This window comes from Falco punctatus (genome assembly GCF_963210335.1).
Source record: "Falco punctatus genome assembly, chromosome: 8".
In the NCBI taxonomy this organism is placed as follows: Eukaryota; Metazoa; Chordata; class Aves; order Falconiformes; family Falconidae; genus Falco; species Falco punctatus.
In genome coordinates, this window is record NC_137588.1 from 61,583,189 (window position 1) to 61,608,049 (window position 24,861).

Genomic DNA, 24,861 nt, shown 5'->3' on the forward strand with positions numbered 1-24,861 from the left:
AAGAAAATTCAGCAGTTGGGACATATATTGGGTTCACCACAGCGTGGTACCCACTGCAGTCCCATGCCATGGACTTGGGGTCCCATCTCTCTCACACAGGCTGCCCTGCAAAGCTCTCACATCTGGGGCTGGGGCTGTCCTGTTTTCAGGCAGCTGGGTAACAGTCCTCATTGCATGGCTTCACAGAAAGAGATCTGGTGCGAGCCCAAGAGATACTGACAGTAACAAGCATATGTGCAAGAAGAATACATATTCCCTTTATAGTTAAAATCTAATACGTGAGCATTTCATACGTTTCATGTCTCTCTTCTTCAAAGATAATGTGTTAAGAAACATACAAGAACCCGTTAAAACTCAAGGCAATGTACAAAATTTGCATTAAACGCCACTTTCTATTTATTGATGAGTAAATGCTGGGATTTGGCATCTACAACTTTTTTTTTTTTTTTACTAGCTATTGAAAGGGGTCACCATAGCCAGTGGTGGAGTGTTACCCAATATTCACCCAGAGCTGTTGGCAAAGAAGCGGGGATCAAAAGGAAAACTGGAAGCCATCATCACTCCACCTCCAGCAAAGAAGGCAAAGTCTCCGTCACAGAAAAAAACTGTATCAAAGAAAACTGGCAGCAAGAAAGGGGCAAGGAAATCCAAGGTAGAGTAATCTGTTTAAAAATTTAAACCCAGACAAGCTTGCTAGTAGTAGCTGCAGGGAGCATCGCTCAATAGGATAGGCTTGTTATTATAATCTGTGTGGTAGTAACAACAGTGATTTCGGTAGCAGTGTAAGCAGGTGCTGAAGGGGGAGCACTGCCCCCTCCCTAGTGCTGCTGGAAGGGCGAGAACCCTTGGAAGTAGCACAGGTTTGCTGGACAGGCAGGCAAGCTGTAAACACTGCTCTGTATGAAACCGTCGTTAGGTGGGCACAGGCTGGAGACACCAAGAGACAGAAGAGAGTGTATGGGGCTACACTAGCCATGCCCTGCTGGCGGGCAACGGAGATCTTATGTAGCAGCTATAGGTGTAGCTCTGCTGTGACTGTGCACACAGGTGCCTGCATTGGGCTAGGCAGAGTAAACTTGCTTGGACTTTGTTCAAGTATTGATATGTGTCTGCAAAAAACAGGGAATCTGGGTATTTTTTTCAAAAGTCAAGTCACGCTAAAGCAACATTTGCAATTTTAGATATTGAAGAAAACCAGCCTAAGTCACTCGCGCTGTAATAGTGTCCTCAGCATCAGCATGTCAGAGTCCTCTTTTCAGGCGTTGTGTTTTTCTGCTGTTTGTTGGGTTTTTAATGGGCTTCGTTGATCTGATGAAATCCAAGAAGTGTGAAATACTCCTTCTGAAGTAGGATGCGATTCTGCTAGATCAGGTAGCTGAGTATCTTGCAGCATCAGAGAAACCATATTGTGGGTACGCAGTTTCTTTGGCTGAGCCAAAGACCCACAAATGTCCTCTCTGTTGTTAGTATGCTATAAATGAGACTCTTCCGTGTTTAGACTTGATTTTTTTTAATTCCTCATGATTAAAATTCATTCAAAAAACTGTGGAGGTGAGGAGAAGAATAAGAGGACCAAAATGAGCTTTTTCTTATGCTAGGAAACCAAGAGTAACATCTTTTTTTAAGCTAAGGAGAACATTCCTATATTCCTTTTTTTGGTTTCAGTTTGTAGGAGTAGGGAAGCTTTCTTGTGTGTGCCTGTGTAACCAAGGATCTTTTTTTTCCCTTCAAAAAAAACTGCTGTCAAGCAATGGGTTATGAAAGTAGGAAGAAAAGTACATGAATTTTACATGAAATTGACAATGCATGTGAAAAGTTGCCTTCTGGGCCAAACAAAGCTTCTGTATCACCCTGTGTGTCTTTGTTATTGTCTACTTGTTCACTTTTCTGATCGTTTCCCTTTTTTGGTTTTTGAACTGTTGAGTTTAGCTTGCTTTCTTAGAACACCTAGTAGCTGGCATTTCAAGTGCAGTGCTTCTAATAACCATGCACTAATAATTTCTCTAAATCTGGAATTTTTTTCCCCTACTTGATTACAAAAGCAGGAAGTCTGTTGTGGGGTTCTGTTTTTCTTCCACACAATAAACTGTATTGTCTGCTTACTATATTGGTATTTGGCTAACAGTAAACTCCTGGGGAATTGAAATAGGACCCATGAAAATCTAATTTTCAAAACATTTGTGTAAAGTAACGCATGGTTACAGCTTCTAGGAGCACCAATATACCTTCGCATCAGAGTCATTTTAGTTCCTCGGCCAGAGATTTAGTTTATATACTTTGGAAAAGGAAAATAGGAGAACAGTGGCTTGTTTAATATTCCAGGTGTGCTTTTAAGCTTCAGCATAGATATTGCTGAGGTACCAAGTATTTATATAAAATCATTAGTTGTAATTTTATCGAAAATATCACATTATTTTTGGCACCAATTGAGTTTATAACCACAGCAGTCAATTCACTGTCTTCATGAAACATCCTTTTCAAAATGTTCCTAATTCTCATTTTTATTCAGTAAATCAATTAATTCCTGAAACCTATTATTTTACTTCAGTAATACAGTTGAAAAAAGGAATGGTGGTTAGGGGGAACTCCTCTACCCCTGCAGTTTTACTGGAGATAAGGAAGGTGATGATTTAACAAGACAGAGAAAATTGTTCAGCCCATTTCCTAGTACTAGGTAGGTAGAAGGTAGATGTATTCTGACACTGGCTCTAAGGACCGCCACGTTTCAAAGCAGTATTTCTAAAAATAAGTTTGTGAAATCTGGGAGCACCTCCCTTCACAAAGAGATAAAATTTTCACTGTGACAAGTAGGTTTTTACTTCAGAATGAGTCTGCCCACACATATAAATAGATACATTAACTTTTTCCACACAAGCCATTAGAAAGCTGTTAAAAGTTTGGAGCTGTTTATATGTTTTCCTGCAACATTTAAGACAACTGCCATCTGAACTGTGCACTGTCGTAGTCAAGAAAAGGCTTATGTAGATACGCAGACGTTGAGGTAATTTTTCCTATTGATTCCTTCAGCTGTAATCAGTCACTTTAGTTAGACTAAAGGATAAAATCCAAACACCAGTGTTTGTACTGGCATTTTATTGCCTGGTAAGCATTTATGGCATGTCATATATCTGAAGTGTTATTAAACTGTTTTTCTCTCAGTCTTGAGTTAACTAATTAACTATATTTTTGGAAGAAGAAGCAGGGAGAAGTGAGCAAATCAGCCAGTGCTGACAGTACAACAGAGGGAACTCCTGCAGATGGTTTCACAGTCCTGTCCACCAAAAGTCTGTTTCTTGGGCAGAAGGTATGCTCCTGCATTTTTATAAATTTATACCTGTTTTTCAGTGCTGTTTAGGGAATACCCCCTCCCACCACCACCCTTTCCCTAAAATGTCTGGGTACAATGGACGTTTCCCCACTGAGCTCTTGAGGAGGTGTGTGATGCTAGTTTTTGAACAAAGAAATTCTCTCAAACAGCTTTTAGAACATTTTAAAAAATATATTAATGAGTCTTTATATGGAAAGCCTGTGTGCTTGTAATCCATCTTGCCTTATTCATAAACAGTATAATTGTTACAGCTAAGCTTCTGCCAAGGATGAGATTATTCTAAGAATAAAACATCTTTTTTCCAATGGGCAGCCCACTTCGTTGCTGATGTAAATGATTTACAGGTTTTTATCAAAACCTATTTCAGACATTTGTTCATAATAGTGGTTTTATGTTTTGTTCTGCTTTGTTATTTACAAAAGTTAATGCTGTGTAATAATGAATGATGCTTTTATGAAAAGCTAGAAGTCAACAATCCTTTTTTTCCCTGCGAATGTGCTTTGGGACATGGGGTGGTTTAATACAAATACATGTCTGCTTAAAGAGAGGATCCATTTAAAGAAACAATTCATTGAATTAATTTGGTCTTTTATCTTGAAACCTGCCTTTAGTTCATGATACAAAATTTTGTTAAGTAAAACTGCATCTTTCTTCTATCATTCGGTAATCAGATCATTGTGTTGTAAGTCATAAAAGATGAGCCATTGTCCATTGTGGGATATATCTCCTCTGACTCATTTTTATTTCATACTGAGGTTGTTCTCCATTTATCCTGCCACAGTTTGTTTGCTAAGTTTAACATGCATGACAGTAACGTTATTTTTTGCAAGTGTTCTGATTTTCCACGTTTAATTTTACAGCTAGTTAGATTGCTGGTTTGATAGGTTTTGTTATTTGACTAGTACTAGGGGGTAGTGGTTTTGAACATATTTTTAAAAACATTTTGGTGAGTAAATCAGAACCCAAAATTTGTAAACTACATTACTTTTTCAAGAAAGCAAGTAACGTCAGGCTTTTGGTCCTGATTTTGAACTCCTTTTAGCTACCATAGGAAAACCATAATAAGACCTAGCATTGTGTTCCAGCAAGAGTGACCCAGCAAATCAATGGAGCTTTGCTGTTGGGCTCAGTGGAAAAGAATTGTGAATTCCAGGACTGCTTTAAGCTGTGGTGAGCAAAGCCAGTGTCTCTTGTAGAGCTTTTCAGTGAGTACCTTGTACTGGGAAAGGGACTTGCTGGCTTTCTCATTTATGTAGAGCGTAGCCCCCTGAAAAAGTTACTTTCTACACAAAATGCCACTTGTCCATCCTCCTACTCGTTCGTTGTCAGTTAGCCCTGCATGAGGGGGGGCAGGTATTAACCTGTATTTGTAACACAGTATGCATATCAATTAAAAGAAAAATGAAACCCCATTTGTCGCCTGTGAGGGAACGCTCCAAATAGATTATCTTCTGAGAGGCAGAGAATGCATAGGTGCTCTTGAGATGTATCTACCACAGATTATATTTTTCTTTTGTTTCCCTGTGAGAAACTGTCTTCAGAGGCAGTAAATGGTTAGTGTAAAAAATCTTGAGCAAAGTAGGCTATGTCTAGAAGATACAAGGATTTCCTGTATCCTATTATGTGTGAGTTAAAAATGAAATTCTTACCTTGTTTGAGCTGATAAATAATGTATTTGTTCTGATTTTACCCCCAAAATAGCACATTTGCACCAACCTAAATTCTTTTAAGACTGAAAATGTGGAAAGCTTAAAATGCAAAAAACCTTTGCACTGTAGTGATAAAAGAGATGTTATTTAGCATTAAAAAATAAAACCAAAAAATTATGCTGGTTTACTCCTAGAAATATTTTCAGACCATTTCCCCAAAATTATTTTCAAAACGTGGATTTTCAAAATTATCTAAATAAATTCCTTGTGATAAAAAAAGGCAAAGATAAAACTTTCAGTCAGGGAATCGGTGGGAGTTGAATGCTTTCTCTCTCCTAAACTTGAGGTGTGTTTTGCATGGGCCAGGAGGCCCCTGGGTGTGACAGGATGTCTGCTGCTACACGCAGGTTTAGCAGACTGCGATCTCATTGATGGTGGTAGTTGTTAATCATCAAAGTGACACATGGAAGTCTCAAACAATTACCTATAAAAACTCTAGTGACTTTGAATTAGTTAAATGCTTCTGCTTAGCCATTTCTACATGCAATTGCTGTTTAAAAAGATAATACTGATTTTTAAAATACTTATCCAAGTTTAAGTCTGATACTTAACAGAAAAAAAAATTGGGTTTGTTACAGTTGTCTTAAATTAGTCCCACATGGTATTTATAAACGTAATGAACTAAGAATTTTCTTCAATGGCAGTTCTGCACAGTAGTGTTGTAGTTTGATTCCTTAGACTTGTGCATGTTGCTTTTTTTCAAAGTGTGTGAGGGCAGAAGGTGTTGGCCTCTGGAGGAGGACTTGCTTCTATTCAGCATAGCCTCACTCTCCTTAAACAGCATTTTGAGGGAAGGAGAAATCTGCTGGTCTCCTGTGGAGGGAGGACATGGTGTTTAGGTGGTTCAGCTGGAGGCCTGGAAGCCGTGGCTCCTGGCTTCTGGTTTTGGCTGATCCAGAGATGTAAATCTCCTTTCTCTGTTGCCTTCCACATTTGTGAAATGGAGATACAGTTATCCTCTTTACCCGGATGGTAGGAAAGCTCAATATGTTAAAACATTTTGAGCCTTTCCATTTGAAAAGCAAAAATACTTGTATTGATCACAGTTATTTGATTTTTCTTGAATTTGCACATACAGAGTTTCAGTGTACCTTCATGTTCTGTGTGTCCTTAATAAACTACAGTGCAAACACAGAAACCTGAAACTGAAAAACCCAAACAATCAGTATCTTTTGAACCTCCTGTGACATCCTTGAACACCTTTACAGCACGCCTCTTTGGTCTGCAAAACCACTGTCTGCTAGACTGGGAAATAATTTGCGAGATGCAGAGAGGGAAGAAAATAATGCAGTTCTTAGTATCACATCATTCCTAAGTGTTTAATGGGAAAAATCTTTTTCTTGTCTCCATGTTTGCAGAAGGGAAAGGGAAGGCTTTTATTTGCAAGAGCACTCTTCATCCTTTTAAAATCCCCAGCTTTAATTGCTGGAAAGACAAATGAGAATGTTGCAAACCTGGGTATTGTTCAGTTTTTAAAAAGTACTGTTACTGCATTAAATCTTTAGGTAACTGCTGACATTCAGCTAGAAATTCTTAGAGGTCAGGAAATGGCAAAGAACCCTTCAATTATTCCTGTAGAAGTGTATTAGTGCTGCACTAATTAAGTATTAAAATCTAGTTAATATGTAAATGATTTCACATCCTACAAGTGACATCCCAATGGAAACGTGGTATTTTGCACATTAACTAGTTTGTTTTTCCTGAGACAATTATGGAGTAGAGGCAGAGCTGTAAGACCTCAAGCCTAAGCATTAGGGTTTGGACGTTCAGAGAGACCTCAGCTTGTTGTCTGCAACAGGCGTCTTCAGTTTTCTGTACCAAACTCATACCAGAAAAAGTTCCAAGACTTTAAAGGTAATTTTTTCTGAAATAAGAAATGCAAAGCTTGGCTCAGACAATACTCATGGATGTACTAAGTGCCATCTGCATTTTATCTAGACTAACATTTAATTTAAATGTTACCTAAAGTACGTCCACTCTTTGTTGCACATGCATATGCAAGTTGTGCCTATTTTTTTTTTTTAAAGTGGCCCTTTAGGGGATCACTTCTTCTAATACATGCTTCATACTATTGGCTAGTAAAGTTGAGCAAATACTCATTGGGGAATTTAATTCTACAGGGAAACTTCTGATTTTTTAAAAATTGTTTTTGGCAATCAGATAGCTAACAGTGCATTGAACAGTAAACACAAAATTTAGCAAAATAATACTTAGCTGCCAATACATGCTATCAGTGATGGGCAGCTTTTTAAGCATTTTGTTGTTGCTTTTAAATTGAAACTGTAATTACAAGCTGGTTGCTATGTAAATCCCATATATGAGTAGGCGCAGAGATAGATTAAAGGTCTGATCCCAAAATGGTCTGCAGCCAATAGATCTGGGCAGAAACTTGTAGAACACAGAATCAAGGATCAAAGAGAGTCATCTGTAAAATGAACAAAATATGCTTAGGAACATACTAAAATCTCCACAGAACAGTCTTTTGGTGTGTGCATGTGTTTTGTTGTTGTTTTTTTATTTCAAAATTCATAAAGTTTCTTTAATGTTTTCGTTTGATTTGATTTGATTTTTTTTTTTAAACAGCAGTTGCTTGTAGTCAAACTCAAGACTCAAACTCAAGTATGAATAACTTGCCACATGTGAAGTATTAAAGGATTCTAAGCTATTTGGAAAGCAAGCTTTCTTAGATTTTTATTACAAATTCCCGAACAGACCCGTACTTAAAACAGGGCTGAATTACACTCATTTTTAGCCAAAATCACCCTATTTTGAGAGAACATAGTTTACTCAAGCAACATATGCAAATTACATTAAATTGCAGTCTTTTAAAAAGAGAAAGAAGGTCAATTCATATAATGACACGAATGAAGTGGAATTTTTTTTTTTATAAAACTTAAATATATGGATGTTGGCCTCCTTAAATGACCCATTCACTTGTATTGGTTTCATGAATTGGCTCCATATTCCCATATTACTGAACTGCCACACACAAGGAGAAAATTTGAAGTGTTAAGTTTACAGAATGTGGATTACAAACCAAGAGACAAAATTCAGTTATTGATGAGATAAATTGCCATGCCTAATATATATGTTATGCCTCAGAGGTCGAGCCCAGTGGGCTTTGGATTAGAAGGAAAGCCTGGTTTAACTGCACCTGGCTTGAGGACTTGCATAAATGGAGAACTTTCTTTATTATAGTTGCTTTCCATATTGCCTAATCAGCTACTGAAATGAACTTTTTAAATGCATGTTGCAGATAGAAGCATAATTTATGATGTTGATAATGTATATTCCCATATGAAAGAGTCTGGAAGATTTTTTGCACTTTAAAGTATTTTAAGTTTTTGCAGTAGTAAGCTTGGTGCATGTGAAATCAGACTTCCCGACACTGGCTGTGAAGCAGTGCCACAACCCCTGGTTATCAGCTTCCTCACATGCTGTCAGCATGCTGCAGTTTTGACATTTGCCAGCTCTGGCATTCCCATCAGATTGCCTCAAATCACAGAGCTGCTCTGTGGCGTGGGTCACGTGCTGTGACGAGGCACCCGAACTGTCAGTAGTAAGCAAACTGTGCTATCACTTTACAACTCTAAGCACTTCCAACAAAACGCCCTTACTAGTATGATGGACAGGGTCAGTTCGTTACCATTGCTGGTCTGATTTTTTCATTGACTTCTTATTTTATATAACAGTTTGTAAGTCTTACCCAAATGCGTTGCTAGAAGTTGAAATCTGCACTTCCTCATATTTCACTAATTCTTTTTATTTTTCCAAGAACAAGTAGTGCAGATGTGAGGTTAATCTCTAGATATCTGTGCTAACTTCCTGAGTTTACTGAGTGCCCATGAGAAATCCTTCTGATTTTGCAAGGACTAAGACAGAAATCGAGAGGCATGCTTGAAATACGTGGGTGTTAATGAGAGGACCTAATGGGCATTAATGCGTGGGGTTAAAATCTCCATTTTCATAAATTACAAAAGGAAGTAAAGCGAATAAAATAAAAACTAGAAGTTACGAGCACGTAATGGTGCCTGTTTACAGTACGTCACCAGCCATTCGCAAAGGCTGTGGAACTGTGCAAATGAAAACCGAAGTGCCTGCACTGCAGAATATGGTGGCCACTAATAAGGAAAGAAAAAGAGCCGTGTCCCCTTGTTAGGATGGAGGAATCGCTGGAGGCAAGTGTGTGCTTTCTCAAAGATGTGCTTGTGTTTGCTGCCTTAAAGAAGGAGAAGCAGCATCTTTTATCCAGTTTGTGCTGAATGGTAAAGGCACATTCCTGTAATTGATGCTTAAGAAATGGTTAGGGTGTCCTTCATCTGTACTTTGAGGAGAAACAAATACCCTCTTATAATGCCAAAATAAGAGTCCCAAATAGTGGTCAGCATAAAGCCAAAATAGAGCTTGTTAGTAGGTACAGTGACGTCCTCCCAGTATGAACAATGTTTGAGTCTTGTGTTTGAATTTTTTGGATAATAACCCTCCTTTATGACCTGCCTTTTATTTTGCATATTTGTTTGCAGTGATGCTATCTCCATCTGTGTTGCAAAGCTCACTTTTCTGCAGCTTCTCTGTGATTTCCCAGCTGTCCTGTTATTTCCCACCTCATGCTTTTCTTTTCAGCTGAACCTTATTCACAGTGAAATCAGTAATTTAGCCGGCTTCGAGGTGGAGGCCATTATCAATCCTACCAATGCTGACATTGACCTTAAAGATGACCTAGGTAAATGGGGCATGGGTTGACACAACTAACGGTCACATGGAAATTATGGAACCCAGAATTTACTCTCTAGGGCTTCTTACATTTAATAAGAGCAGAAATTCAAATCTTGCAGGTTCTGTTTTGTTGAAGAACTACATTCAAAATACTTTCTCACCAAATCTGAATACTTGCAGCTATTGCCAGTCTTCAAGCTGATTTCAGTTAAAACAAGAATCTTAAATTCTTTTCCATAATGATCATATGTGACTGTTAGCTATTTTGGGGGGGTTCTTATTTGGATACTTTGAGGACTAAAATACGTCTTTGTCAGGTTGTTTTCAAAATAAGCAGTTTCTCCATTCTAACTGCAATCTCGAGACTTTTTTCTGATACTCAGAGTAGGCATAAAATTTTTAAAGAGGAATGATTAAATGATTAACTGTCCCCAAATCTTGCCTACCTTGATTTCATGTGTAATTCAGTCAAATAATTTGTTTCTATTATGCTTCAATTGCTCCCTGTCACTTTCACATTCAGCTGAAAACGAATATTATACCAACAGTGTACTTGTAGATGTTATCATAGATGGTGTATTGCTTTTACAAGCTTCTGTCTTCTCCAGATTGAAGAAAAATTTAAAAAATACTTCTTCAACAGAAATCTGCTCTTCAGCAAAAGAAAAAGTGAACATTCATGCATTATGGACAGCATTCCCTTCTTATTTGATTACACCTGCTGCTGTCTTTTTTTTTTTTTTTTTAAACTTCCTTAATGGAATGTAACCCATAATTCTTCTAGTACTGCATTTCCTATGGGAATCTACACAAGTAATCTAACAAGAAAAAGATTTAAGGCAGCTAATTTTTAAATCGGCCTTTCTCAGAAATATGTATGTTTTTACAAGTGTCTCAGCCACTCCGACACATAAGTAGAAAATGTATCTTACCTTTAAAATGTAAGAACAATCATTTATATTTTTTAGAGCAAATTCAGTACAACCCTGTCTGCACATACATGGTTTCCTCCATATGAAGGAGACTGTCATTTTTAGAAACCAAATGAATAGCTATGTATTTGAAGATTAGTGCCTGTCAGCTTATAGATGCTGACAAAATGGAGAAACTAGTTATTTTGTTTGGCTTGATGATCCTGAATTCTTTTTTTTTAAACAGATTCCATATTTTAGTGTCATGCTCTGTGGGGAACTGGTTGTTCTAGGTTTCTGCAAAGTGAAATGGGGTAATAGCTGATTTTAAAACATTGGAAATGATCTCATGTGATTGCTCTGACTTGTCATTTTAACATTTATTTGATCATGTCATACTCAATATTCCTCCTCCTGTTCCCTACACCCCTTTCTCTACACACACCTGCACACACAACTCAGCATACTCCTTTGGCGCAAGGTTTGGAGATGTAAAGGTAGGAAAATATGGACGTTGGTACATGTGTAAATGTAGAGCCTGTGCTGGGTCTCTGTCCAACGTGGTTGATATACATCTGTTTACCTGTTGTAGTTGCAAGTTGTACAGGCTGACATTGCCACGATCGACAGTGATGCTGTCGTTCACCCGACAAACTCTGACATCTACACCGGTGGTGAAGTAGGTAATGGAAAGTTCAGTGCTGCGGAGTTTGTATGTGTGTGCATGGTCAATCAGCAGCCACAAGCTTGTTGTAGCTATGCAGATTTGCATTCATTTCTCACTTCCAGCAGTCCTGCCTGACAATAAAATAAAGGAATAATTGCAAACTCAGTAGGCGCTTTTGATTTTTATCACCAAATCAGACTTTCAGAAGTAACAGTAGAACACACCGCCAAAATTTGAAGTGCAGGAACAGTACGTTCAATGCAGGCACGTGACCAAGGAAAATGAATTCCAGCATTATTTGCCTGACACGTTAAATGCCTGTTTTGAATACGGCTTGAGACTTGATCTTTAGATTTCTAACCAGTTCCCAGTACACCCTCTCCATGCTGAGTTTCAGATGTTCACATCTGACGTGCTGGATCTAGCCCATCTGTATATTCTGAACACTTAAGATTGGTTAGTTTTTTCATGTTTTACATTACGGGCTGATTACCTTCACAGCCCTGCTCAACAGTCCTCACACCCACAAGCACACAGCTAGTGACACCACATACATTTTCCAGGCGGTCAGTCATCTAAGCTACAGCGATGAGAGAAGGCATGATATAAAACATGACAGACATCTTAATTCAGTATCTTAAGCGTCCCCAGAGTAACTCTTATCTCAGTAATACCCCCCCACCCCACCTTGTGTACAGTATTTGGAAGGATTTTGTAAAAAATAAAAGGACTGAACAGCCTTTGTAATTTGAGAAGGCAAATGAGAATTTGGGCTGAATCCAGAAGCTGCTGGTAAGGGTGGTGACCCACCACGCTTTAAAAAAAAGTCGCCTGCTCCCAGCCTCTGTTCTGCATCTCTTAACCTCACCATCGCTATGCGAGTGGTCTCCTTCCACGCCTGAGGCCCCCTTTCACTACTGGCCTGGAGGGACACGGTCCTGCTGCAGAGCTGGCGTGTCCTAAGCCACCTGCTTTTACAGAAGGGGCCACTTTCTGAGTAACATGCAGACAGACGTAGCTCTGTGTAGCCTGTTTGGGCAGCAACAGCTGTGACTTGGCTGGCTAAATATTATGCAGAGACATTAAAATAAGAGCGTCATAAATACCCTGTATCTAAAGAACATGCTTCTAAAGTCTGTCAGACCGATTTAGCTAATGTGCTTGTCTCCCACCCTTTGACAAAGAAAAGCTTTGCTACCCTACAAAGAAAATTCTCTTTCGAAGCTGTACTGCTTGATCCTTAGTGTAGGTTCCTGTTGCCTCTGACTGCTGTAAGAAAGAATAGAAGTGCACAAATGCTTAGCTTCCAATGATTAACTTTTACCCATCTAAATTTTATTTTTTTTTTAATTTTTGTTGGTTTTTTCCCTAACAATTTAAATGTATTGGGGGCTTATCCTGAGAATTTTAGAGCCTAAATTTCTGCTAACGCTGTTTTCAACACTGATACCAATGCCTGCTTGGAAAGCATGAGATAATGATCTTATTCTCATGGGAGTGACACATATTTATGCCTGTGAGCAAATAAGCTACTAACCTTGAAGCTGTGAAGCAGGACTTCCATCAAGAAACTTGCTAATGTAGTGGAAAACGGTTAAATACAGTATGTCCTTTCCCAGATGAAGCTAATTTACAACATAGTTCTAAAATATAGTTTCAATATGAACCCTCTCTATTAATCAGAAGAAGAACATAATTGAGGAGTAAATGGAGAAAACCTCACTGATTCACAGCAAATACTACTTTTCTCTTCTTTGTACCAGAAGCTCTTTGCAAGAAGAGAGCTCAGTGAAATAAACTGACAGGGTTGTTCATTGCTTTTAATTATAAATTAATTCCCAGTAGAAGGGGAAAAAGCTGATCCTTCTGGACTGAATTAAACCAAACTAGGCTAAATTCCATTAAATGTACCACAGCTTTGCAATGGCAAAGAAATGACCTACTTAATAGATCTTTTCTGTTCCTAGGTTCTGCACAGGCTTAATTATGTTTCCCCTTGAAACAAGACAAATTAAGGGTTATGAATATCATGGGGTTTAGGACTGTTCCGAGTTCATGGACTCAAAGGGAGTATAACTGGAATATATACAAATATAAACAGGAATGATATGGAAATACAGGCAAGAATAGAAATAGGATGGAAGACTGTTTCCCTCCCCATCCCTTCTGTCAGAGGGTTTTGTAAGACCCTGGTGTCAGCCACGTCTGCTCGGCTGGTTTAGCAAAGGGCGCTGTGTCTCGTGCCCTCTGGCATGCGGCTGCCTTTGAAGGGCAGCGTTTCCAAGCGCCTCCGCTCTGGCGTGCATCTCCTTTCCTAGCACGCTCCTAAGACACCTCGCTGCTGCCAATAAAGCCGTTACTGTCTTTTCTGTAAGATGGTGCCTTCCGCTCAGTTGCGCAGCAGTAGGTAACTGAGTTTCAGAAAATTCTTAGTGAGGGGTTTGTCTGAATGAACTTACACCGAAGTATTTATATAAAAAACTTAAATGAGCACAAAGAGCAAATTACGCTCTGACCTGTCTGACCTTGTGATCCAGCTTTTGGCAAACACCCATTGTGAGTTGGTTATGAAAAAAGCAAAAGAAAAGGCATACGTTTTTTAATTGTCCTCAGCTTTTGTACCCCAAAAGCAATAAACTCCCAATAGCAAAATAGAGGCAGGGTCACAGAGTCAGTTTTGGAATGAGCAAACAAAGGCATTGTTTTCAACTTTCAATCTTCATTTTGAAAGAAATTTAGCAACGGTCTCAAAAGGAAAGTATCTTGCAGTCCTCATACAGCTATAACCCTATTCAGTAAACTGAATCTTGGAGGAGGGGCTCTGCTTCCGTGAGCATACAGTATGTGCACTTCCATCAGAAAATGCATTTTTTTCTTTCTTCATCAGTGAAAGTAAGGGGTTTCACCAAATAACTGTCTAGATCTTTAGAAATCCTAGTTCTGAATTTTTGAAAATCAGTTTTCAAATTAATATCTCAAATCAGAGCCTTTATGATATCACTGCTTTTTACTTATCTACCTTTATAATTAATATGCACAGTGCAAAATTATGTGGGGTGCTTATGTAGTTAGGAAAATGCTTTCTTGGGCTGTTTCTTTTTTTATTAATAATATTTAAAACTAGAGCTGCAAAATAAGATCTAAACCATTTAGTGATGGACTGCCTTTGTAAACAGCATACCTTTTGGTTGCCCTGAAACACTGCACAGCTCTTCTCCTCCCAGAATGACTTTGTCCAGCTCCTTAGCTGTAGTTAGAGAAGTTCATTGGAGGAATATGTTCCTTAGAGATTCTCCTTATTTCTGAGGCTCTTCCTCTTGGTTAAAGGTGGCTCAACAAGCTGGGCAGTTACCAAGTAAAGCAGCCCGCTGCACTCACGAGACTGTTTCATTCCTGGTGCCACCTGTTGGGGTCAGGGACCAAGATCAGGTGAGTTTCAAATTCTTATTGTGGCAAATGGCTCTTTAAAACAATTTGTAAGAGAGGGGAAATGAATCTTAGGGGAAGGAATTATGAACCTTCAACCACTCTTGAGCTAGCACATTCTTCTGGAACATTGCACACTAACAGATGCTCATGATAAGGAAGGAGGCAGGGATGTCATGTCAGATGTTTTGACATTAAAATCGGAGTCTGAGAATGTTAGCAAGGGATACCTATGTGAGGTTTTTGGGTTGTTAGGATTGTCTTTTTTTGTTGGTTTTTTTTTTTCTGTTGTTGTTGTTGTTTTTTATGACTAGCTAATTCTGAAGTCCCAAAAGGTTTAGATCTTACTTTGCAGTCCCCAAAAAACGTTTGGGCAGAAAACTCAAAAGCGATGTAATAAAAAATAATGATGAGTCACATGTCTGCCATGAAAACCTGGGATCAGGGGAGTAAAATAACAATTCTCTGTTCAGGGAGCACTTTGGAAAAGAAAGGCGGCAAGGAGTTTGTGGAAGCTGTCATTGAGCTTCGCAAAAAGAACGGGCCGTTGGACGTAGCTGGAGGTGAGGTTGTGCGCTTCGGAAACCTGCAAACAATGCTGCGGGCACTGGCTTCGCTGTCTGTGGCAGCCGTCGTTGCAGTCAGACAGCCGAGCTCCTGCTAGTGCAACATTCTAGATAGGTTCGTGCTGCCTGCAGACAGCTTTTATGGGTTACATGGTATTTGTATTCTCCAAAGTTAAAATACATGTGCTGCATCTTAAGTGACCTTTACCAAAGCATCTGGGAAATGGTGTAGTGATGTAATATTCCAAGTAAAAGTGGGCTATTCACAGGTACGTGCGTACACAACAAATGTTGATTATTAAGGGCACAGTTCAGAAAAGCAATTAATGAGATGCTTATTTTTCAGAACAGTTGAGTCCAACTCTGTTAAACATCTGCTTTGCTGAAATGCCGCTGACTTTCACTGAACTTAAGTACGTGCTTAAAGTTCAGCGTCTGCTTGGGTACTTTGTTTAATCAGTGCCAAAATCATCACTATAAAAGCTTACGACTTTTTGATGCCTAGTTATCAAAATTTATGTAATATCTGAGAAAAATCTACTATATGAGTAATAAAGTTTGGTAATGGCGATATATAATTTTACACCATCTGTGAATTTGCTGATACATGTTGTTCATATAGAAGGCTGATTCTGCCATCTGTGTTTATGCTATAAAAATAAATACAGTGTGCACAGTTTTGTAAACGAATTCTAACTAAAGCTGAAGGGGATATGTAAGATTTCAGCTCTGACAGGAAAAATTACAATTGTTTACTTCTGGTGCTTAATACTTTTTTTTCTCCCCTTGCTTTTTAAAATTTTTAATAAGTTTTTCTTGGAGTTCTTGTTCTGCAAAAATGTGTAGAATTGATTACCTTTTTTTTTTCCACCCACTCACTTCTCTAGAGTATTCCTTATCATCCCTGACCAAACTGCTCACAAATAGGTTGCAAGTTGGAGAGAAAAGATTTTTTTTTTTTTTCTGAGCTATCAGTGCATCCCTCAGATCTGAGGGCTGCTTGGCAGTTTCACACCGTGCAGAGTTCTGCACTACTCTGGGAGAAACTGGCTGGTAGAGACTTGTTGGAGGGCTCTAGAGAAGGATCGATACACATCGTTTCAGGGTGTACGGATAGCCAGTTTTCAGATTTCTCAGTTATACGGGTATCCCTTTAACCTACCCATAACCAGGATCCTTACCTGGCATGTAATCATGACTAGCACAGAACGTGTCCATGGGCGTCTCATTCTTTTTTTACAGCTCCCCCTTTCAGAGCTTTTGCATTTGAAGTAAGGGACAACTGCTCTTGGTAATTAACAGTTGTCCTCAATCTAATGAGTTAATTAATGACTACCCTAGAAAACACTCCCTGAGATATATTAAAAGTTGGTGATGCATATCAATACAGTATTTTATTCTTTCAGGATGAAGATATTATCCACATTTCACATCTGACTAGAGATATGTCAGCTGCTTTTAATAGATTTTTCTTGGATTTATGATGTATTCTGAGTCTGCCAACATTTTAGTTGCACATTATGACAAATTAACATTGCCTAACAGAGGCTATTCAACATGCTGAGAAACTGCAGACCCCTAAGAACCGGAACACTTGCACTGCCGTTGTCCTTCAGCATGTACCCTTCTGATCAACTTCTGCTCAGAGTGCTGTGTGACAAAGTCTGTTTTCTCTTTCCTGCAGCAGCTACAGGGTAGTATCCATATGTGATGATTGTGCTCCAAGAGTTATTTCTACGATACTTAAATAACAATGCCTCATAAACATTCCAGAATGGAGCAGAGGATTTCTGGCCTCTAAGCACCTTTAACAAACCTGATTATTTTTCTTTTTAATTATTGCTATTTTTATTACTATTTTAGAAGACATAAGCTGCCATTTTATACCTACACTTTTGTGGCCATGTCAGATTATATCCCAAAGTGTGCGTGGCAGGGGGCTGACTCTCTGAAGTATGCTCTTGTGAGATTTTGACTAGGTGTTTTTCTTCCCTCAGCTTGTGATTAGTGTGTTTTTCTTCCCTCATTTTTTTAATAACAAACCTTTTAGTCCCCACATGTCCATGGTATATGGTGGTGATAGTATATAATTAGCATGGTAGAAATTCTGCTTTTTTTCTTACAAGGCCTTGTCTGTTGGTATAGGAACAGTGTGAATCAAATATTATAAATCTATAAATGCATCCTCTTCAACTGTCTGTCAAGAATGTGATGAAAGAGGTAAACTAAACCCAGCATTGTTAAAGTGGTCTTGGGTGACCCATACACAAAAAACCCCGAATAAGACCAGGCCCAAAGTCTTGAAATCACACAAAATATCTTCTTTACAGTTACTCAGAAACAAAGCTGGAAATAAGGCAAAAATCTTAATTCACCTCTTTCCCAGCCTTCCTTACCAGTTTGCAGAGCACTAACCAGCTCTGAACTAATCTGGTTTGGGCCACAGCGTGATCAGAAGCTAGGGAAACAAACTGTATTTAGCAGCGGTAACTAAAGGTCAAACAAGTCTTAACCCAATGTGACTGTCCAGCATCCTGATATTTACTGTAGCTCTGCAATAAACTGAACCAAAGCAAGATCATCCCCTGAACGGGTTTATGTTCTAACAGATTACTGCCTTTTTCTTTACACGTTACACAGGTTCACACAATCCCCAATAAAAATGTGTTTCCTTTGATGTCAGCCATGAATTCTTGCTTTCTCTAAAATAAGCTCGATTATAGCTACGATTTATAAATTACCACAGCAAAGTGCAGCTGGAAATGGAAAATACAAAGTCTCTGTAATCATGTTGTTATATTTTAAGGCTTCAGATTTGTAATCTAAAACATTCACAGGGGCTAAAGGAATGTCTGTCAATTGTTTGCTGTTTTAATCATGTATGCACTCTTTTAATCCTAAGGAGAGGAAAGCAATTAAGTTTCACTTTCGGTTCTCACTAGCTGTTGTCAGTGCTGGCCATGGATTGCCTGCAAAATATGTGATCCACTGTAACAGCCCAGGATGGGGATCAGACAAGTGCGAGGAGCTGCTGGAAAAGACGGTGAAGAACTGCTTGGCTCTGGCTGATGAAAAGAAGCTGAAATCAATCGCGTTTCCTTCAATTGGCAGTGGCAGGTAAGGCTGTTACACAAACCTAGTGCCAAATAGGTCGAGTGTTCTAAGGGCCATCTCACATGTTCCAAGTCCTTTCTCATGTACAAAAGCCATTGCTGCAATGCTGACTTTATTCTTCTTCCTTTAAATCAGTTCCCGAAGTGAAATCATTCTTCTAGGTTGGTTCGTCCAGGCTGCGCATGGAGCCTGCAGTATTCTCCTGAATACTAGTTCAGCTTTGGCAGGTCTTGTAGTGATCCCTGCAGAGTCTTAAAGCATGCAAATAGGTTAAAGAGCGTAAAACAGACTTTTTAAGAGGCTATTAAAAGACTTATTTCAGGCTATCGATTTGTTCATGTAAATTGGGGATGTGGAGGAGAACATGAAGAAAAAGGGTCTATTTTACCTAGGTTTATAATTAAACTTAGTGTGACAACTGTCTTAAGGTGTCCAGAAGACGTGGGTTAGTGTTTGTTTAAGCAGCAAACGTGGAGTGCCTTGTTTCTTAGGATTTGCAGAGTCACTTCAGAATCCCTAAGCTGAATTCCATGCAGTTTATATCATGGGACTCTTTTATAAAAAAAATGCCTTAAAAGCTTTTCCAAGGTCCTTGAAAGCCAAACTAAAGTTGAGGTCCTCTGGCTTTGTACAGGATGCCTTTGAAAGCTGGATCACATCCTTAAGAGTGTGAACACGGACTGCACTTCCAGTGTGAGGCTCTTGGGTTTGGGCTGGGGAGGAAGGTTTGGAACACTTGGCCCTTAATGATGGCTCAGTATGAAGACCAAGGGCCAAATCTAGGCTGAAATTACACGGTTGTGTATTTAACCCTGAGCAACTGCCCCGTTTAAATTTGCCATGAAAGGAGTTGGCAGAGGTACAGCGGGAATATTCTTCCCGTTGTGCTGCATTGCAACACATGATTAATTCCTGCATATTCTGTGGGTTAGGGCAGAAAGTAGCATTTGAGCTTGTGGGTGAAGAACAATAAAGAAATAGAAGTTTCAGTAGGATAATAAATTTAAGCAACTTGCATCAGACAAAGTTCCAAATAAGTCTAATTTGCACGAATGTGATTTTAAGGATATAACATGAGCAGACGTTGTGGAACAGTAGAGAAACACAGCGGAGGGTTCATACTAACCCACTGAATTGGCTGTCAGCTTCACAGGCTGGTCAGTACGAAGAGCCACTCTCAGTTGCTCTTAGGAGAAACCGTATTCCTCCATGGACTGTGGGATGACTATGGAGATGGCTATGTAAAAGCGAGGCTATGTAAATCATCTTCCTCAGAGCTCTTTTTTTCTGGATAGCTCCCAGCGAAGAACCATTCTCAACCTTTGTCGCGAAGTAGTTGGCTGGTACTGGAAGATGATGAAACCCTGCATAATCATTAGATTGGCATTCCGTTATGGAATCTGGTTACTGGCAGGCAAGATCTGGTTACTGACAGGCAAGAGCTGTGGCTGAGTTCTCAGCTTGGCACACGCACGTCATTCTCCCTCGAGCCAGTTGAAGTGGGGCTTTTAAAAGATGGAGAGGAATCAAAAGGCCTTGAGAAATAGATGCAGCTTTGTATATTCCCTTTTTTCTCTTAATTAGAGATATCCAGGCCCAAATTAATTTTGGAGAGAAGAGATTGTATTCTGATAATACTCTTTACTTGTTTTTAGGAAGTCAGAAGCATTTAAGAAAAAATAAAAGTAAAGCTTTTAAAGACAGCAAATGCCAAAGACACCACATGTATGCAGCTGTTCTAGTACAGACATCTGTCAAGCAGACATCACTCAGTAAACCCACATAAACAGTTTCATTCTCTTTTATAGTTGAGGAATGGGATTACGTGAGGGCAGTTCAAATAAATCACGGGGGGAAATAAAATAGCATGCTTGTAGCATTCAGCGGGCCAGATGCTCAGCTACAGCCAGCTTGTGGGAAGCACAAGTTGGGTGCTGTACAGAGGTAGCCTGGAGTTCAGTCTGGTAGGGCCCGCAGGAGAACAGGGAAAGGAGAGGTCGGGCCTGAACATAAAGTCATCCTCAGAGTAGGGATTTCACTCAGAGGCTCTGACTTTGATCTGGTTTGACACTGGCTTGGCTAAAGTCTCAAACTGCCTGTTCACAAGAACTTAACCAGACCAGTAGGCCGACGCAAGAGGCTTCTGTTTCTTGCAGCCCACACATGGCCATTGGGTCAGCACCTTTCTTCTGATTTTTCTGCTCTGTCTCTTTCCTTTCTTTTGGGAGAGTGGTCCTAAACAATGTACTTTAATCGGCTTCCCTGTGTGCACGCCTCCCTTTGACCAGGCTGCTCTTCTTCCCTTTGTCCTGCTGTGACCACCCTGCTGCAGCTCTACTGAAGTGGCAGTTGTATGCCCTCAGAGTCCCCTGGCAGCAATCCAGAAGTGGCGTACACACTTAATTTTGATTCTGGCCCGCATGACAATTTCTGCTCAGGAGCAACATTCCTTAAAGATCTGTCCAGTGTCTGCCAGGATGCAGCATTCATAAGTAATGAGCAAGCGATCGGATGTGGAGGCATGCTGAGTCCGTGGCTTTTTCTCTGTGCAAACTGACAGTAGGAAGTAGCTCCTGTGTCTAAACCTATGCTCTCAGTTGATTATCTTGTCACACCGCTGATTCTCCCTGACCAGCTCATTTGGCTCTGGGAGAGTACAAGGTTTTCTCACAATGCTCTTTCCTTCTTTTCTTTTTTCTTTTCTTCTTTTCTTTTTCTTTTCCTTTTCTTCTTTAGTACCAGAAAAAATTGGGCAGTTTCAGAAAAGAAAGAAACAGCATGAGCTATTTCATGTCATCATTTTTGAAATATCACAAGCATTATCTTCAGGCAGCATGTATAATATCACATTACAGGCAGCACTACCACAGAATTGCTCTCAGAGTGTGTTTTATGGTAAGGTAATGTGCAGTAAGCAGACCATGACACAGGCAGTTGCCTTTCTCATTTTGTGTCTTGCAGCATGTAATGAGAGGGAGAGTACAACAGCATTTTATCATCAAGGTTTGGCCCTTCAGTGAGCAAACGCTAAGCGATGTTGTACCTGTTAGTGCCAGAGGTAAATTTAGCCAAGTTGCTTGGAATTGCTGAGGAAACTCTGAGAAGCTCAGCCATCTGTGTAATCTGTAAATTGGTACTAGTATTAATAGTACACACTTTATAATGGAGTATTGACCGTTGTTTATCTGTAGGTGCATGTCAAGGAACCAAGTGCTCTTTCAAATTCTGTTTGGGTCCTACTCATAACCTTCTGACCTACTCAGTCACCTTCAGACTGACCGCTGCTTTGCTGCAATGTGTTTTACCGTGGCTCGTGGAGCACTCAGGCTTTTTGGCTGGGGTGAAGCCGCGGCCTGGGTGGTAGCAGCACCTCGGGAGTAACGCAGCAGCAAAGCTTATGCCACATTCAAAGTAGTTACCAGCTGTAATTTCAGGCGTTTGCCATGACCTAGAAAACTCACAGTTGAGGTCATGGCTTTGTTCAGACCATTCTACTTGTGCTTGACCTGTTTTGAGATTAGATGAAACTTTCAGACAAGAGCTGCTAGATAAAAATGTGAAAAAGCTTGTAAGAAGGGTTCCCAGATTCAGCACTGAGCTTTGACATTCAGTCCTGCACAGTTCTGGCATCTGAGAAAAGCAGCAAGGTTGGTTTGTTGTTTGAAAGCAGATGTCTTTCAAGATATTTTTCTTAGGACTGTACTTATATTGAATCAGCCTGTAATTAAAAAGCTTGTGAGGAGCGTCGGAAGTGCTGCTGAGGTTGGCTTAAGAAAGCCACCAAGTCCCTTAAAGCTGTCCTCAGATCTGACACAGCTACTTTGGCTTCCCAAGCCCGGTAAATTTAGACTGAGCCCATCTGGACAAGGCTCACTGTGACCCAGGAGAGCAGGCGTGCTCACCTTCACTCACCCTGCTTCACTTTTCCTGCCTCGTTTGACATGGTAAGGGTGTTGCCAGTGTTCTTTCTCACTGCCAGACTGCTAGAACTCATTCTGTCTTCCTTTTCAGTCTGCAGCAAAGCTCTGCAAGTACCTTTTAAAATTGTATGCTATGTTATTAACCATCAATAGTGGTAAAACCATTTTGTACTTCACGTCTTTCCATTCTTCATTTTCGATCTCAAGTTCTCTGTCCTTTTTTACCTTTCTGTAATGGTTAGTTTGCTTTCAGGATGAGTTTGACTCTACAACTCTAACGTGTGTGCTGCTTTCCTGAACGCTTCGTGCTGTTGGTTTACTTGTCTGTTAAATGAGAATAATTGACGCACCAGATATTGCAATGCTCAACCCGATAATGTGTGTGGACTCTGTATTCATATTTTGGGAATGCTTTTCTTCTGTTTGAACATTGTAAGCCTTGCCTTGACAAACAAATTTGTAGCTTCTAATTCAGGCTTTGTGGCCTGAATTTACTTCTAATTCAGTAAACACTGGCTTTGTGGCTTTGTTTACCATGCTGTGGTAGGGAAGCAGCGGAGCGTTCCTGCAAGATTGCACCAGAAGTCCGTTCAGCAAGTCTTGATTTTCTCTCTGTTTTTGTCTCTCCTTCCAGAAACGGCTTCCCAAAACAAACAGCTGCTCAGCTTATCCTGAAAGCCATCTCCAGCTATTTTGTGTCAACAATGTCCTCTTCAATCAAGACGGTGTACTTTGTGCTCTTTGACAGCGAGAGTATAGGGATATACGTGCAGGAAATGGCCAAACTAGATGCCAACTAAGCCTAGAAAGCTACAGTACCAGCCCCCTCTTCTACCCCTTGTCCTCCCCAAATCCTTAACTCATTGTGAAGCAGAGCATCCCTTATTTTAAATTTTGCTCATCGAGGGGAATAAAGGTGGGGGTTTTGTTGGTTTTTTTGTTTTGTTTTTGTTTTGTTTTTACTTTCTAAAATGTTTTATGTTGGCACTGATAGTTGGCATTACTGCTGTTAATGCACTGTATACCAGGCATCGTCTGAACTTAGTGTAAACTAGGAGATTTTATAGTTTTATTTTAATGAAGTATCGATTGAAGCAGAAAGCTATTAGGAGTATGTAGTCTTTTACTTGTGAAAGAAACAGGCCAACCCTATTTTGTAACTGTGTTGTGGTGCTTTATCAATACATTGAGTGGCGTTCCTTTCATTTTTTAAAAGAACAGATCCTATAAACCTAATTTGTGTTTGTTTATTGTCTTAATGATAAATCTGGAAGAAAAAAATACAGAAACCCTGTTGTCCTTAATTATATTTACAATTTTGAAACTGTGTGAATTGATTTAGTAAAATGTTTGAACTGTTGCTGTTGGTGTACTTGAATTAATTTTTCCCTTAAGCCTTCTTTCTCTAAATTCTGTAAAGTTAGCTATGAGAGGGATGATGAAACACCAGATCTGAAGCAGCAGCCTGGAGATACTGGGCCTCTTACCTGTGCTGGGTGGATGCGCCGTGCCCAGTGGCACTCACAGCCAGCTGTTTCCAGTGGGCATGCAGGCTTCCCAGTTGATGCTTCAGATCCTTCTGTTCAGAATCTGGCTGAATTGGCAGTTTAGTTTGGGAGGCTGAAGCCTTTTAGATCAATCAAGGCCTAGGATTTTTTTAAGTAGTTCCAGTCATTTAATATTGGCCTGTTTGAAGCCATTTTGTACTTTTTCCAAATATTTATGAGACCAGTTTGTATTGGTTGCTGTATCATTCACACAGCTGAAATCCATACCAACATAAACCTTTACAGAAGCCACTTGCTTTTGTACTTTGAAAGAGAAGAGGTTACACTTTCAAAAGCTATTGCATATGAACGCTCGCTGTGAAGAGGAAGCTCTTCCTTTGAAGTCTTTAGCCTTCTTTCTGGATAGTAGGCATACGTTTCCCATCTTTGTTGAAAACTTCATTTGTTGATGAAAGAGCGATTCACATCCACTCCAGACTGAGCCAGAGCAATGACTGGACCAAATCTGACTTCAGTAAGCTCAGGAATACCAGGTATTCAAATGTATAGCTTAAGCTCCTGCAAGAATTTGTGCAGAAGTCCAACTACTTGCAGCTTTCAAGCGCACTGCTGTAGAGGAACAACAGCAGCAACAACAGAACTGAAAGTTTAAATTAACAGTGTTATTCTGAACACATACCCAAAGTTAAAAGGAGCAAAGACTAAATTAATTTTATGCCTCAATGGGCACAAAATATATTTAAGGTGTTTGGCCAATCTACAGGGTCAAACTTAAAATTTTTAAATGGCCAAAACCCATTCTTCAAAGGCAGCAGCTGAAGTACCTGCCTCGAACCTTACGAAGAAGCCTGGACCTGCAGTTCCCACAGCTGTCGCTAGGTGTCACTGAAAGGATTGGAAAATGGAGCACGGGGCGGTGATCAGGCACCTGAGGAAACGCTCGGTGCGAGAAGGGCTCTATTTTTTTCACCACAGAAGGAACATGCACATTAAAAC

The 24,861-nt window shown here is 39.7% G+C and overlaps 1 protein-coding gene across 4 annotated transcripts in view; it reads left to right on the forward strand.

Annotated features, from left to right (window-relative positions):
- The window catches only part of MACROH2A1 (macroH2A.1 histone), a 47,264-nt gene extending 23,547 nt beyond the window's left edge, over window positions 1–23,717 (forward strand). The window contains exons 4-9 of one of the 4 annotated variants that reach the window (XM_080398505.1): window positions 455–652; window positions 3,194–3,304; window positions 9,661–9,760; window positions 15,231–15,320; window positions 18,266–18,440; window positions 22,992–23,717. In XM_080398505.1, coding sequence (XP_080254631.1) covers window positions 455–652; window positions 3,194–3,304; window positions 9,661–9,760; window positions 15,231–15,320; window positions 18,266–18,440; window positions 22,992–23,157 — 840 coding nt within the window. In that variant the 3' untranslated portion in view covers window positions 23,158–23,717. Of the gene's footprint in view, window positions 1–454; window positions 653–3,193; window positions 3,305–9,660; window positions 9,761–11,256; window positions 11,348–15,230; window positions 15,321–18,265; window positions 18,441–22,991 lie in introns of all 4 variants that reach the window. The other 3 variants (XM_080398507.1, XM_080398506.1, XM_080398508.1) reach the window with 3 other exon arrangements.
- The last annotated feature ends 1,144 nt before the right edge of the window (window positions 23,718–24,861 follow it).